We start from the raw sequence: 12,304 nt of genomic DNA, 5'->3' as shown, positions 1-12,304 counted from the left end.
ACAGCGTGCGGTGTGGTCGGTTGTGAAAGTGCTCAAAAACAAACTCAAGTTGCTGGTATGTGTTGGTTGCTTTTGTTTGCGGTATGTTTGTTTATGTGCTTTATACCGCTCATCTTTGTTCGGTTACTGAGAGAAAAATGTGACGGAGGATAGCCCAAATCACACTTTTTAACAGTGGTTAAAACGACTTTCTTCCAGTTAACAACTTCAGTGATGTTGGGAGGGGCGGCAAGGGGGCAACAGCCCCTCAGTGTTGTGGAGGTATCTCCTCGCGATCCCTCTCGGGGGCAGGGATTGAGCTAGAAACCTGGGCGTGTGCTCATTAAATTTATTGGCTCTTTATCTACAAGACGGCGTCAACAGATCGTGGAGAAAAGATAGTTTTGACCAATTTCTCTAGATTTGGGTATTTTCGGTAAAATTTGGTCGTGTGTAAATATTTTTCAAGATATTGGCCGGAGGTCATTGTGTCCACATTCTTGTCCCTAGGGCAATTTTACATAAGAATACCAATTTTCAGCCACTGAGCACCAAAAACCTCAGAGTAGTTATAAAATCCCAAATTAAGTAAAACGAGTGGCAAATTCAGAAAACATTTGTTTTCTCGTCCAGTAAATTTTTTAGCAACCTAATATTTTAGGTTGTTTTTTCTTACCGTGAGGGCATTTTAGAAAAAAAAATGTTCAAAATCCGAAGGGGGTCATGGGAAGGCGTTGCAAGTATTAAGGGGAGGTTCTGGTGAAAATGCTATTTTCTCCTAAATAGGTCCCACTGTGAAAATTTGTTAAAAATTTGATGTCTTATCAAGTATTTATTAAAATTTTTCATTGGGGAGGCACATTCTATGCCCTGAATCCAGTCGCAGAGCCTTTTTCTCCCATTTAGGCTATAACTTTAAAAATCTTCTTGCGCATACTATTTTGTCGTAAAAGGTTGGCTTAGACATTTTTCACTTCTTCGATTCATTTTTTAAAAATGCCGGCATGCCCATCTCAAAATGTCAATTGCATTTTTATTCGCAAGCTTTCTAACCAAGCATTTCACTAAAATTGATCAAAAATGTACAAAATAGACAACTTTTAGGGACTTTTCAGCTTAAAAAGCTAATAATTAATAATATAATGGAAGTTTTGAGCTATGCATGCCGGAATCTTTTGAATATGAGTCGAAGAAGTGAAAAATGTCAAGGTCAACCTTTTACGACAAAATAGTATGCGCAAGGAGATATTTTAAGATACAGCCAAAATAGGCTCAAAAAGACTCTTCGACTGGGTTCAGAGCCTCCCTAGTAGCACAGATCAGTCGACAGATTGTCGGTCGACTGTCGGTGCCTCGACTTAAAATTGTCGATCGACTGTTGGCCCCGACGTTTCTCCGTCATCGAAATGGCCCAACTTCCGAGGTCGGACGACAGTCGTCGCCGATGATTTTTCGACATCGGAATCCGATGACATCTCGACATCACAAACTCGGCAGTCAAACAGCCCCCCCCCCCCCCCCCCCAAAAAAAAAAAAAAAAATGCTTGAGTGATGTCGATGATCCGAGTGTTCCGATTTTCTTAGCACCCGCTTGCCTCGCCGGAAGGACGCTTCAGCGCCCGCCGCCGGTAGGAGTTGAACCACGGTCCCGTAGCATCGTAGCGCGGACGCTTACCCCGAGACTACCGGACTTGTTGAGGACGACGGCTGCACGGCTCCGAGCACCTGCCCCGAGCGCGCCGCAGCGAGCTGCTGGCGCGCAGGGGTGGGGGTAGCGGCTCTCTACGTGCGGCTGCTGCGCGCGGTGGAGGGGGGTACGGCGCCGCACCAACGCAAGCCACGCCAACATCGGGACTTAGAATTTTCACGCGTCTTTGGAGCGCTTGCACCGTAGCGCCGGCGGCTTGTGAGGATTCCGCAACTTTTTGTTTTACGCTGAGCGGACAGGCTTCACCATCTGCCCTACGTGGCGCGGACCACTCACGAAGTCCCCGAGAAGCGTCCGAGTACCCCTGTCTCTTAGGGGCTGTTCATAAAATACGTCACGCGTTTTTGGGTCATTTTTGACCCCCCACCCCTCCCTTATCACAACTTCGTCACATTCGGCTGACCCTCCCTCCCCCCACCCTCTTGTGACGTTCTTTTTGAGCATGAGCGAGAAATCGCGCACAATGCATCAGTTAATTTCATTTCTCTAAGTCTTTACAAAATCGAGTAAAATAAACGCTTCAGTAAGTTGAAAAACAGATATTTTACCTCGCGGGAGGGCGTTTTCATTGCTTACCCACCCGAAAATGACGTATTAAACCGGTCTTTTTATAAATACGTCACAATACCCAACACCCCCACCCCCCTCAGCGTCACAACTCATCACAACTCGCCGATACCCTCACCCCCCCTAAAACGCGTGACGTATTTTATGAACAGCCCCTTAGAACGTTGAGTATAATCAACTCCCTCGCTTCCTAGCGCAGCGGTTCTCGACTTTGGAGTCGCGAAAAAAAATTGTGGTGTCGCGGCGATGTAGCTGGGGTCGCCTGGGGTCGCGGCGGTTTCCCAGCTGGCCTACAGGCCGAGCAGTGCCGGGAACATCAGTTCGCGGAAACTGGAAAACCCACTGCCTGTTTGTCGCTGCATGGAAGGTTGAAGGCCTGCCAGCGCCGTGAGCAAGCGGGAAAACCCTTCTTGGAAGTGTAGGTAGGGGACGGGGATCAACTCTTTTGAGGTAAGGACTCCTCCTCCACGACCACGGCCGGTCGCCACCGATTCGTTATCGCTTGGTTGTCGGAAGCGCGATGGTCGGAGTTTCCTGAGATTTTCCGTATCGTGACAACATCAAGTTCGACAGCTTCTCGACAACGGCCAGTTGCCATCCAGTCGTTATCGTAGGGTTGTCGGGAGCGCGATAGTCGAAATTTTCACATCGCACTGGCATCGGCCCCGATAATTCCTCGACAACGGCCGTTCGTCTTCGACCGACTATCGCAGCGTTGTCGAGAGCGCGTTATCGGCCGGCCGATAGAATGGCGACATCGAGTCACCAAATGTCGACCGAGCGACAGTGCGACGACAGTCGCTCGACAAGCGAAATAACGTTATCGGCTATCGACGTGCCGATACAATTTCGACTGTCGATCGACAAGTCTGTGTTCCTAGGGCTGGGATGTGCCTTCAAAAATCAAATTTTAGTCTCCTCAAAGAAAGATTTTATATTCCGAACAAATTATGACACTGGGATCCATTTGGGAAATGGCAAGATTTTCACCAGAACCTCCCCTTAAATAAATTAGCTCATTACGGGTATTGGGGCGTAGTCGGTACACAATTTTTGAGAGTGCATCTCTTCTTGTGAAAACGAGTGACCCCAGTAGTAAAGAGGCCCCCAGGTGACCCGTCGCCATCTTGATTCCCCCAAGTGACCTGTCCTAACCTACCCTTGGGAAGGGTCAAAAGCGGGTCATTTTTGGGAAACAAATTTTTTGTCATTTTTGGAACAAATCAAGGAGAGAAGTCCTTAGTTTAATGCCGCGGTTTTGGCGATACCCAAAAGTATCGCCAAATTTTTGCGATACTTCTGTGTATTGCCGTTCTGAGGGCTATCCTTTTCCGTAATGCCGTTTGTTGGCGCACTGAAAATCTATCGGCGTGACTTCGTGCCGCTGCAGGGGCGTGAATAAAGTGTCACGCCAATAAACGGCATGACAGAAAAGTCACGCCAAAAATCGGCGTGACTCAAAAATTCACGCCAAAAATTGGCGTGATTTTCTTGTCATGCCGCTTTTTGGCGTGACTTGTCTCATAAAACGCGTTGTCATTCACGCCAAATGAGGGCTTGACTCACATGTCACGCCGTTTTTTGGCGTGAATTTCGTGTCACGCCAATTTTTAGCGTGACTGTTGGTCACGCCATAATTGGGCCATCAGTCCGACCTTTACGTTTTCAGTGCGATTCAATTGTATCACCAAAAAATGTACTTAAGTATCGCCTTTGCATTTGCAGTGCAGTGCCATGTTAGAGGTCCAACCTGTTGAAATGTGTCAAATCAACGCTGACTTTAAAGTTATGACCGGGGGGGGGGGGGTATAATCAAGTGTAGGGGCTTTTGAGACCAATTGGTTTCTTCTAGTAAAAAAAAAAAACATGCATCCGTGCTCAATATTCATCGTGTAATTCAACGGTTCAGCCCTTAGCTCGAACCATCTTTGGCGAGCCGCCTACTGCTGGCTGAGACTGCGGCCAACACGTCGCATGCAAAGCGTGCCGTAGCCCTGGGCAGCCATGATGTCGTCTGGAGCGTCACTGAGGGTGATGGTCACGTCCGCGGCGAACTTGAAGTCGTACACCAAGGTGTTGATGTGCTCGTTGTTCCACACAGCCGTGCTGACGAGCTCGTCGGCGTCCTTCAGGATGGCGTCCACGTCGCCGCCGTACTCGCCGTCGGGCTTGGCCGCCTCGGTCTCGCCGCGCGCCTTCACGGAGGCAATCTTCTCCAGCAGGGCGTCTGCTTTGACGGCGGTGTCGCGCACGTCCTGCGAACACAGGGTGCTCTCAGACTCGTATTGACTTTTTTCTCTCCATTATTGACATTTTGTCTTTTGCTTACGTCGTTTTTGGCCCGCCCTTCTATTCAAAAAATAGGGGGAGGGCCTATGCATTTGCCTTTGTGTCTGTGTGTTGTTGTTGTTGTTGGCGTCTGTGTACAAGGAAGGAGTTGAGCTAGAGTAACCAGATTTGGAGGGTACTTCAGGAGTACCGTCCAAACAAATAATCCGGTGGTGCAAATCCCGTCCGGGTCGCACAAGGGCTGCTGCAGGTGCATCATGGTTTACATGAGCGGGAGGGGGATTTCCGCCATTATTGGTGCTAGCAGGGCACATAGGGGTATTTTTGGAATCGGGGCGACGAGACAAGATGAATGGACCTGGTCCCGACCCCATCGGCCGCTTTTACAAGTTGGCCAGATCAGGATCTTCAAAAAAGGGGGTCGACCGACTAAAAAAAATTATTGCAGATTTCGATTGGTCTCAGCAAGACCTTTTCAACGAGGGGTCGGAAAGGGGGCCCAGGAGCCCGACTTCGTCTATTAGTCACATCAGGATCTTGAAAAAAGGGGGTCGACCGACTAAAAATTTTTTACTTAAGTTTTGGATAGGTCTTGGCAAGACCTCTTCAACGAGGGGTCGGAAGGGGGGTCCAGGAGCCCGCCTTCATGAGTTATGGGAAAAAGTGCGACGGACTCGTTTTGCGCTCCTGCTGTGCCTCTTTTGCAAGGAGTTGCAGTAGCATGGCAAATATGGGTATTTTCGGAATGAGGGCGAAGAGATAAATGAAACGGGCATATTCTAAGGACAGTTGGAGTAAAAAGTGTAAGGACCATTGCATATTGTGAATAGAAGGGAGGGCCTAAGTCACGATGGTACATCGATAACTTTGCTTTACCCGCTCACGGTGTGTGTGATGCGAGCGGGCCGAAGGCCCGGGCCTTCGACTGGCCAAGTTGGGTCTGATGCGAGGGCCGAAGGCCCGAGAAAAGGCCGCCGGCAGGCCAAGCCGGGCCGGCCCCCTGTCGAACCGAGTTGCCGGCGCAGCGAAGCGGAGCTGGCAACTCGGTTCGACGGAAGGGCGGGCCCTAGCTTGTTTAAGCAGCAATAATATGTAGTATTTCCTTTGTAACCAAGTACAATATTGTTCACTATAAAGACTAAATTGTCATCAATTATTGACTATTTTTTAAGTCAATTGCGTATTGACTCTTTGTCAGCAAATTGACTTTATGTCAATATAACGAACTAAATCCTACATAAATATTGAGGAAATAGTACTTTTTATTGCTGTTTAAAATACTCTTTAACAAAGGACAAAAAGTCAATAATAGTCTGAGAGTGTGAGAAAACCTTACAAACTATTTTGGGCCCTACAAAGGAAAGCAACTTGTTAATAAATATATCTTGAGCATACACAAGCTTGCGAAGAAATTTCGCATTACGAACTACACTCTCATTCCAGGTACGTGACTTCACAATGAAACGAACGTGACAAAATGTTACGTTCGTTTGAGCGCCAAGTTTGGATGTGAAACGGCCAAAAATTAGCTTGTTCACATTCAAACGGACGTGGCACAACGTTCAAACGAACGTGACAGTTACAACGTGTGTCACGTTCCTGGAATAAGAGTGTACTTCTTCGTAAAACAAAGTAAATTTATTTGTGCTATGTATGCTCAAAATACATCGTCCGGTTTTGAGCGTGAAGTTGCCACCACATCTTGAGGGAAAATAAATGTTTCATCTGCTATACATGGGCTTCACTGAAAACGCATCGGCGTGATTCCAAGGACTACCCGACGTTAACAATCTGTGCACGCCTTAAGGAGACAATCCCACAATCTTGCATCAAAAATGCTTCAAGGTACACTCCAAACTTGGCATGCTCTGAAACTGGTCACCTTAGTCACCTGCTCCACTTTTTAGGGCGCCACTGGTGCGAGACTGTCTCCGACTTGAGTACTATTGAGAAGAAATGTACTAAACAAACTTTATGAAAAGTTACAAGACCCTGAAACGTATTCTATTAGCATCTTTCAAAGAATGTCTACCTCGTTGATTATCAATGGTGCTGTGGCAATTTGTCGCAAAAGCAGTATCAATCAAAACCAAGCCGAACTTTTTCACAGGTAGCACTAAAACCTGCTCTCGACGTTTGCAGAACCCTGAATGAATTACACTTTCAGGTCATTTTCCACAGGTGCATTGAGAGGGCACGGTAAATACGAAACCTGGTTTTCCCAGGAAGCCTATGGTAGAGACATAGGCGATTTCCAGGGTGTTCCTGGGAAAACCAGCTTCCGTTTTTACCGTGGGGCCATACCTGCATATCGGTCTGGATTAAGTCCTTTACTCCGACGACGGAGTAGGCCTCGATCTCAGCCTTGTCGTCCATGTATCTGTCAACGCAGGGTGCCGTGTCGACGGTATTTTTGATGACTCTCGCAGCGTAGTCATTCAATTGGTCAGTGAACTTCTTCGTGTAAGCACTCACGTCTGCTACGCCTTTCGTAATGCCTTGTCCAGCCCTGCATTGGAACAAGATAACAAAGATTTGAGTTCAGTCAGAGGTACCGTAAATGCGGGTAATATTGACCACCAGTGGGTAATGTGGACCACCCCTGAAATTCTCCTAAATGATCGGTTCGAGCCAAGTTACTTAAAAGATCGGATGCTAGTGACCGACACGGTTTTCCATGCCACAGGTAGTCGGCATCACCGATCACAAAGAGGAGTTTTAGGGGTGGTCCACATTACCCACTGGTGGTCCATATTACCCGCTTTCGCTGTAATTTGACTAGGTAACGAAAGTGCAGTCCGAGCTTTGTTCCTGTTACGTTTTAGAAGGTAACTTTTCCTGGTTACAATTGGAATTTTCATCGCAGAGCATTTATTTTCCAGGGAGTAATATACAAAGCTATATCCATTGTCACTCTAAGTTTTAGGTTTCTACCAGCAACGGGTTAGGATATACAGTGGTCATTTTGATGACAATGTGAGGAATGTCTAACCATAATCCGTCAAAACGCCAAATGTTTGACCGTTATCTTACAAACTGTCAAATGCCTAATCAAAATCTGACATGTAAGGAAAGTCCATTGTGTCCATTCGCACTTCCTTTTTATCATAACTGTTCACTGAGAATGAAAGAGTCATGATCATGACTAAAATTTTGGGTGAGGAATTCTTTACTACCCAAATTTGGGTGAGGAAATTTTCCTCGCCCAAATTTGGGTGAGGAAAGTTTCCTCACCCAAATTTGGGTCATAATACCATGGAGCTATATAGGGAGCTGATACACCCTTCCTCACCCAAAATTGGGCGAGGAAACATTCCTCGCCCAAATTTGGGTGAGAAAGTAAACCTCGCCCAAAATTGGGTATTGATCATGACTTTTTCATTCTCAGTATTTACATGACATTCCACCATATAAGGTCCACAGAAATAATGTCCATGATCCAAAATGTCCATGAGGTTTAAATGTCCATGTATAAAAAGGTCCTCCAAATTAAGGTCCAGAAACCATTTCGTCCATGAGTCAGAATGTCCAGCAGCACCGGGAACCAGCACTCCGCAGCAACAACACCACGCCACACACAGTGAAAACTCTACGAAGAATCGCTTTGTAATACGAAGAAAATGAAGGCATTGTAAAATCTACGAAGAAATGCTTCGTATTATGAAGCAAAATCCTTCGTAATACGAAGCATTTCTTCATAATACGAAGCAATTCTACAACGCCTTCATTTGCTTTGTAGTTATGAAGCAAATGATTCGTAGGCTTTTAAGAGTGCAGCTGTTATGAAAATATCTTAGGTCAGATGATCCTATTGTCGCTCTCCCTAAGACGTTTCTCATGCGGTAAACTAACTGGGGCTTTCCTTTATGAGATTGAATGATTTCTGCCATGACTGAAAATTTTTACTATGAGACGGGTAACAATGGAACTCCTGCCTCCCGAACATCCCTCGCGCGGGAAGTATCTCCAAAAATGGCGATTCCCTGACCATTGGAATGTTCCTGCCAGAACGGAGTATTTCCTGGCCAATATTTAAAGGACATTATGAAACATGGTCATTTGTGCGTGGACATTTACCCCTTGGACTTAACATTCATGGACATTAAAACCTGGACATTATGCACATGGACATAAATTCATGGACATTGAGACATTGGACATTAAGTTCATGGACATTATGTCTGGTAACCTTTACATGATTGCAAATGGAAGAAGTATAAACATTCAGTACTTTCCTACTTTATTCTTCAGTATATTTTCCGTCCAGAAGTACGGATTTTCCTAACAGTGAATTTCCAGAGTCCTCTGGGCTACTCTAGTTCTTACTTGTCGGCTGCGTCAGCTTCTTGCACGAGTTGGTGGCTTTTCGCAACCTCCGCGGTGACATTTTCAGCCGCCTGGCTAAGAAGGCCCAAAAACTTCTCCCTGCTCATAACAGCAGGCACAGTGGTAGTTGTCGTCCTGACAGTAGTTGTCTTCCTGTCCCATGGCCACGCGTTGAGCGTCTGCGGACGACAAAGACAATTGTCATCCTCGACACTCACGGCAGTCCGAATGAAACTAGACATTCTTGTTTTGAGACATAGGTTAAGGTTAAACAAGGCAAGTCCATGTACAAAAGAGGGGAGGGGAAAGAGGGGAGGGGAAAGGGGGGGGGGCGATTCTCGGTTCTTCTTTTCCGCTCTTTGGGCTTTGGTACAACCAAACCTGACCATACTTTCGTTTAGTCACTGTGGGGTAAGGTTAGGCCCCAACACTTGAAATTTTATCAGTTACAATTTTTTGGACCTTGCGCGCAGGATATATCTCGAACACCGTCATAGGTAGAATTTTGTGACAGCTTAAAATGATCAGCTTTCATGTTGCAAGAAAGAGTAGTCCGCAAAAAATTTCAATCAACAGTTGCCAATGAATGTCCAAAAGCGGCATGAAAACGGTTTTATTCCGGTTTTTAAGATTAAACGCGAAACAAAACAGGTTTTAGAAATCTGGCTCCCTTGATTTCTTCATTCTGACCATAAAAAGGTGTGGTTACTTTGACAGATTTTTGGGACAATTCTTGGATTTGAAATTCTTTGCGCAAGGTTTAAAACCTATATGTCGACCAAATATTAAAAAAAAACAACAAATAGCTCCTGGTAATTCTCCGTGGGACTTTGCAGTATTCTCCGTACTCTACAAATGCAAAAGCATACATTTTACGCTCTACCTGGAGCATGCCTACAAGCACGCTCTCGCTAGTGCATGCCTGACAAGCATGCACTTGCTAGTGCATACATGCCATGTACACGCTTCTTGATGCAGACAATGCACTAGATGCATGCTTCAGTAAGCGTGTACTTGGCATGTATGCACTAGTAAGTGCATGCTTGGCAGGCATGCGCTAGCTGAAGCCCGCTTGCAGGCATGCTAGGTAGAGCATACAATGTACGCTTTTGAATTTGTAGTAGAGTAGGACTGTACAGTCTCCATCGTAGGACTTTCCAGTTTGCCGGGTCCTATGGAGAAGACTGTACGGTTCTTCGGAGAATACTGTACGGTCCTACGGAGTTCATTGATAAGAGGGCTACGGAAATCTTGGCACAAAAATTGACCGAACTTTCCGTACCCTTTCACCACAGAAGCATACGCACCAACAGCCCCCCCCCCCCCCCTCAAAAATAAAAAGAATTCTTGGATCAAAAAAAATTAACTTTTTTTGGTTTAAAAAAAAATGTTTCTGAATCCAATTTTCTTTTTTGAATGAAGAAAAATTCTTCTTGTGTCAAGATCTTTTTTTCTTACAGAAACCAAGAAAATCAAAAATAAAGAAACCCTTTTGCTGGGTGCAGTATTGATAACTTACGTGCACAGAGCAGAGGGCGACGAGGGCCACGAGTAGCGCTTTGGACACCATGATGTCGGTTCACTGGGCTGCGAGTGGCAGTGGTTGTGCAGCCGCGTTTACTGTAGAAGCGTAGATCGGTATTCTATTGCAGGCGCCAACCACTTAAGGCGTTTGACGTCAGTCGACCGACCTTTAGACGAGATAGGAGAACAGCTTGCAAAAATGTGATCTTTAAGCAGTTTTGTAATCTTAACTTGCCTTGTGACCTTTCGAACCGTCGAAACCTTTGCTCGTAAACAGGTGGCTCCACTTGTCCTACCATTATTTTTAATTCCGTACAAACTTAATTTGCCGTTTTTCTAAATACTTGTGTCAGATGTCTCAATTTATGGGTAAAAGTTCCCTTCTATTGTGCATTTAGTTTATTAGTATATGCACGTATTTTTCGAGTTTCCCGGCATTTTTATTTCTTTTTATTGCCAAGTTTAAATTTTGACGGGTGGCATATCGACCACATTGGTATACCACTGCCATTCGTAGCCACCCTTGAGCCACCCCCTATCCCTTTTATACAACTTGTTTGCTTTCCCCACACTCCTACCCAGATTGACTTCGAGACCACTTGTCCTAGAGCGTCGGCGACCTCGGCGTTGGACTCCCCGTGTCCCGGGGCCCTCGTAGACACCACCAGGAACCACCACCTGGGTGGTGGCGACAACGGTGTTGATCTGTATGGCGGCACGGCACCCTCGTTCGTCGGCATCCTGGGCGCACCGGAGGTCCGACGACGACCGCTGGCGGGTTCCTGGTAGTCTAGCACTCCCTCAACACGATGCTGAAGTCAAAAGTCCTGGACACCCAAATGGAACGCAGCCAGAGGCCGAAGATGATTTTGGCCTCCAACTAAAAAGTTGCTTTGACGGAATCCTTGTGGTACGTCCTCGTATCTCCGGAACCGCTTGCCCTACAGCGGCGACTTTGGTGTTGGACTCTTCCCTTGCTGCGGCCCTCGGGGACACCATCGGGAACCCTCAGGTTGCAAATCCTGGACACCTGGCTGTAGACCTCGGCGTCAAGGCCTTCAGTGCCAGACATTGTCTGGTTTTGAGTCATTTTTCCAAGCGCGGCGGGCTTTTTCCAGGCAGTCTTTTCCGGATACATAATGCCCAGGCGTGGCCTGAATATTAGCCGCTGGCCACAGTTTTCCCAGGCGCAGCCTGGAAATGCCCCGCAACTTCCAGGTTGCGCCTGGGAATCATATGTCGGGAAAAGACTGGCACCTGGAAAAAGCGCGTCGCGCCTGGAAAATGCGAAGAGTGCCTGGGAATCCCAGGCGCTACTTTTGCCGTGTAGTGACTCACACTGTGGTCCCGCCTTTAGCAATTCGTAATGCAAGGCTGCTTTGCGATTCCGCATGCCTCCCCCAGACCAACTTTTCGCAGGCAACATCGGGCAGGCATTGGTCGAGTACCGGGCAACTATGCGCAACCAATGGGTAACAACCGGACAACTACGGGCAACTGCCGAGCAACTCGGGGCAACTGCCGGGCAACCACCGGGCAACTCCGAGCAAATGCCGGGCAACCACCGGGCAACTCCGAGCAAATGCCGGGTAACTACGGACAACCACCGGGCAACTGCCGGGCAACTGTGTGCCCGAGCACAGCTCGCGGGCAACTGAAGGAAGATGTCGGAAAACATCAGTTCAATAGGTCGGTTTTGACACCCCTTTTAAAAAGCGTTGCAAAAACATGCTAAAATCGACCTATTTTATTCTGTAAATCAGCCATTATGTAAATTTGCAGGTGTTTGCGAGATTTGAAAATTGCTTCAAGGACATAGTTAATGGACAGGAGGTTGGTGATGGAAAAGCTAGTTTTCAAAAACATTTCAAAATTTCTATTGAAAACCAACTGAGAGACAAGACACAGCAA

The 12,304-nt window shown here is 46.7% G+C and overlaps 1 protein-coding gene across 1 annotated transcript; it reads right to left on the bottom strand.

The window, feature by feature from the left end:
• Positions 1-4,125: 4,125 nt before the first annotated feature.
• LOC117645473 lies at positions 4,126-10,546 on the bottom strand. Its single transcript, XM_034385710.1, has 4 exons — positions 10,389-10,546; positions 8,870-9,048; positions 6,848-7,052; positions 4,126-4,509 (listed from the first exon to the last, which is right to left on the bottom strand). The coding sequence occupies exons 1-4, from the start codon at positions 10,437-10,439 to the stop codon at positions 4,195-4,197; spliced, it is 750 nt and encodes a 249-aa protein (XP_034241601.1). The 5' UTR covers positions 10,440-10,546; the 3' UTR covers positions 4,126-4,194.
• Positions 10,547-12,304: the final 1,758 nt, after the last annotated feature.

Source organism: Thrips palmi, unplaced genomic scaffold (assembly GCF_012932325.1).
Source record: "Thrips palmi isolate BJ-2018 unplaced genomic scaffold, TpBJ-2018v1 HiC_scaffold_18, whole genome shotgun sequence".
Lineage (NCBI taxonomy): Eukaryota > Metazoa > Arthropoda > Insecta > Thysanoptera > Thripidae > Thrips > Thrips palmi.
Note: the sequence above shows the minus strand (reverse complement) of the source record. Positions and strands in the feature narration are given on the sequence as shown.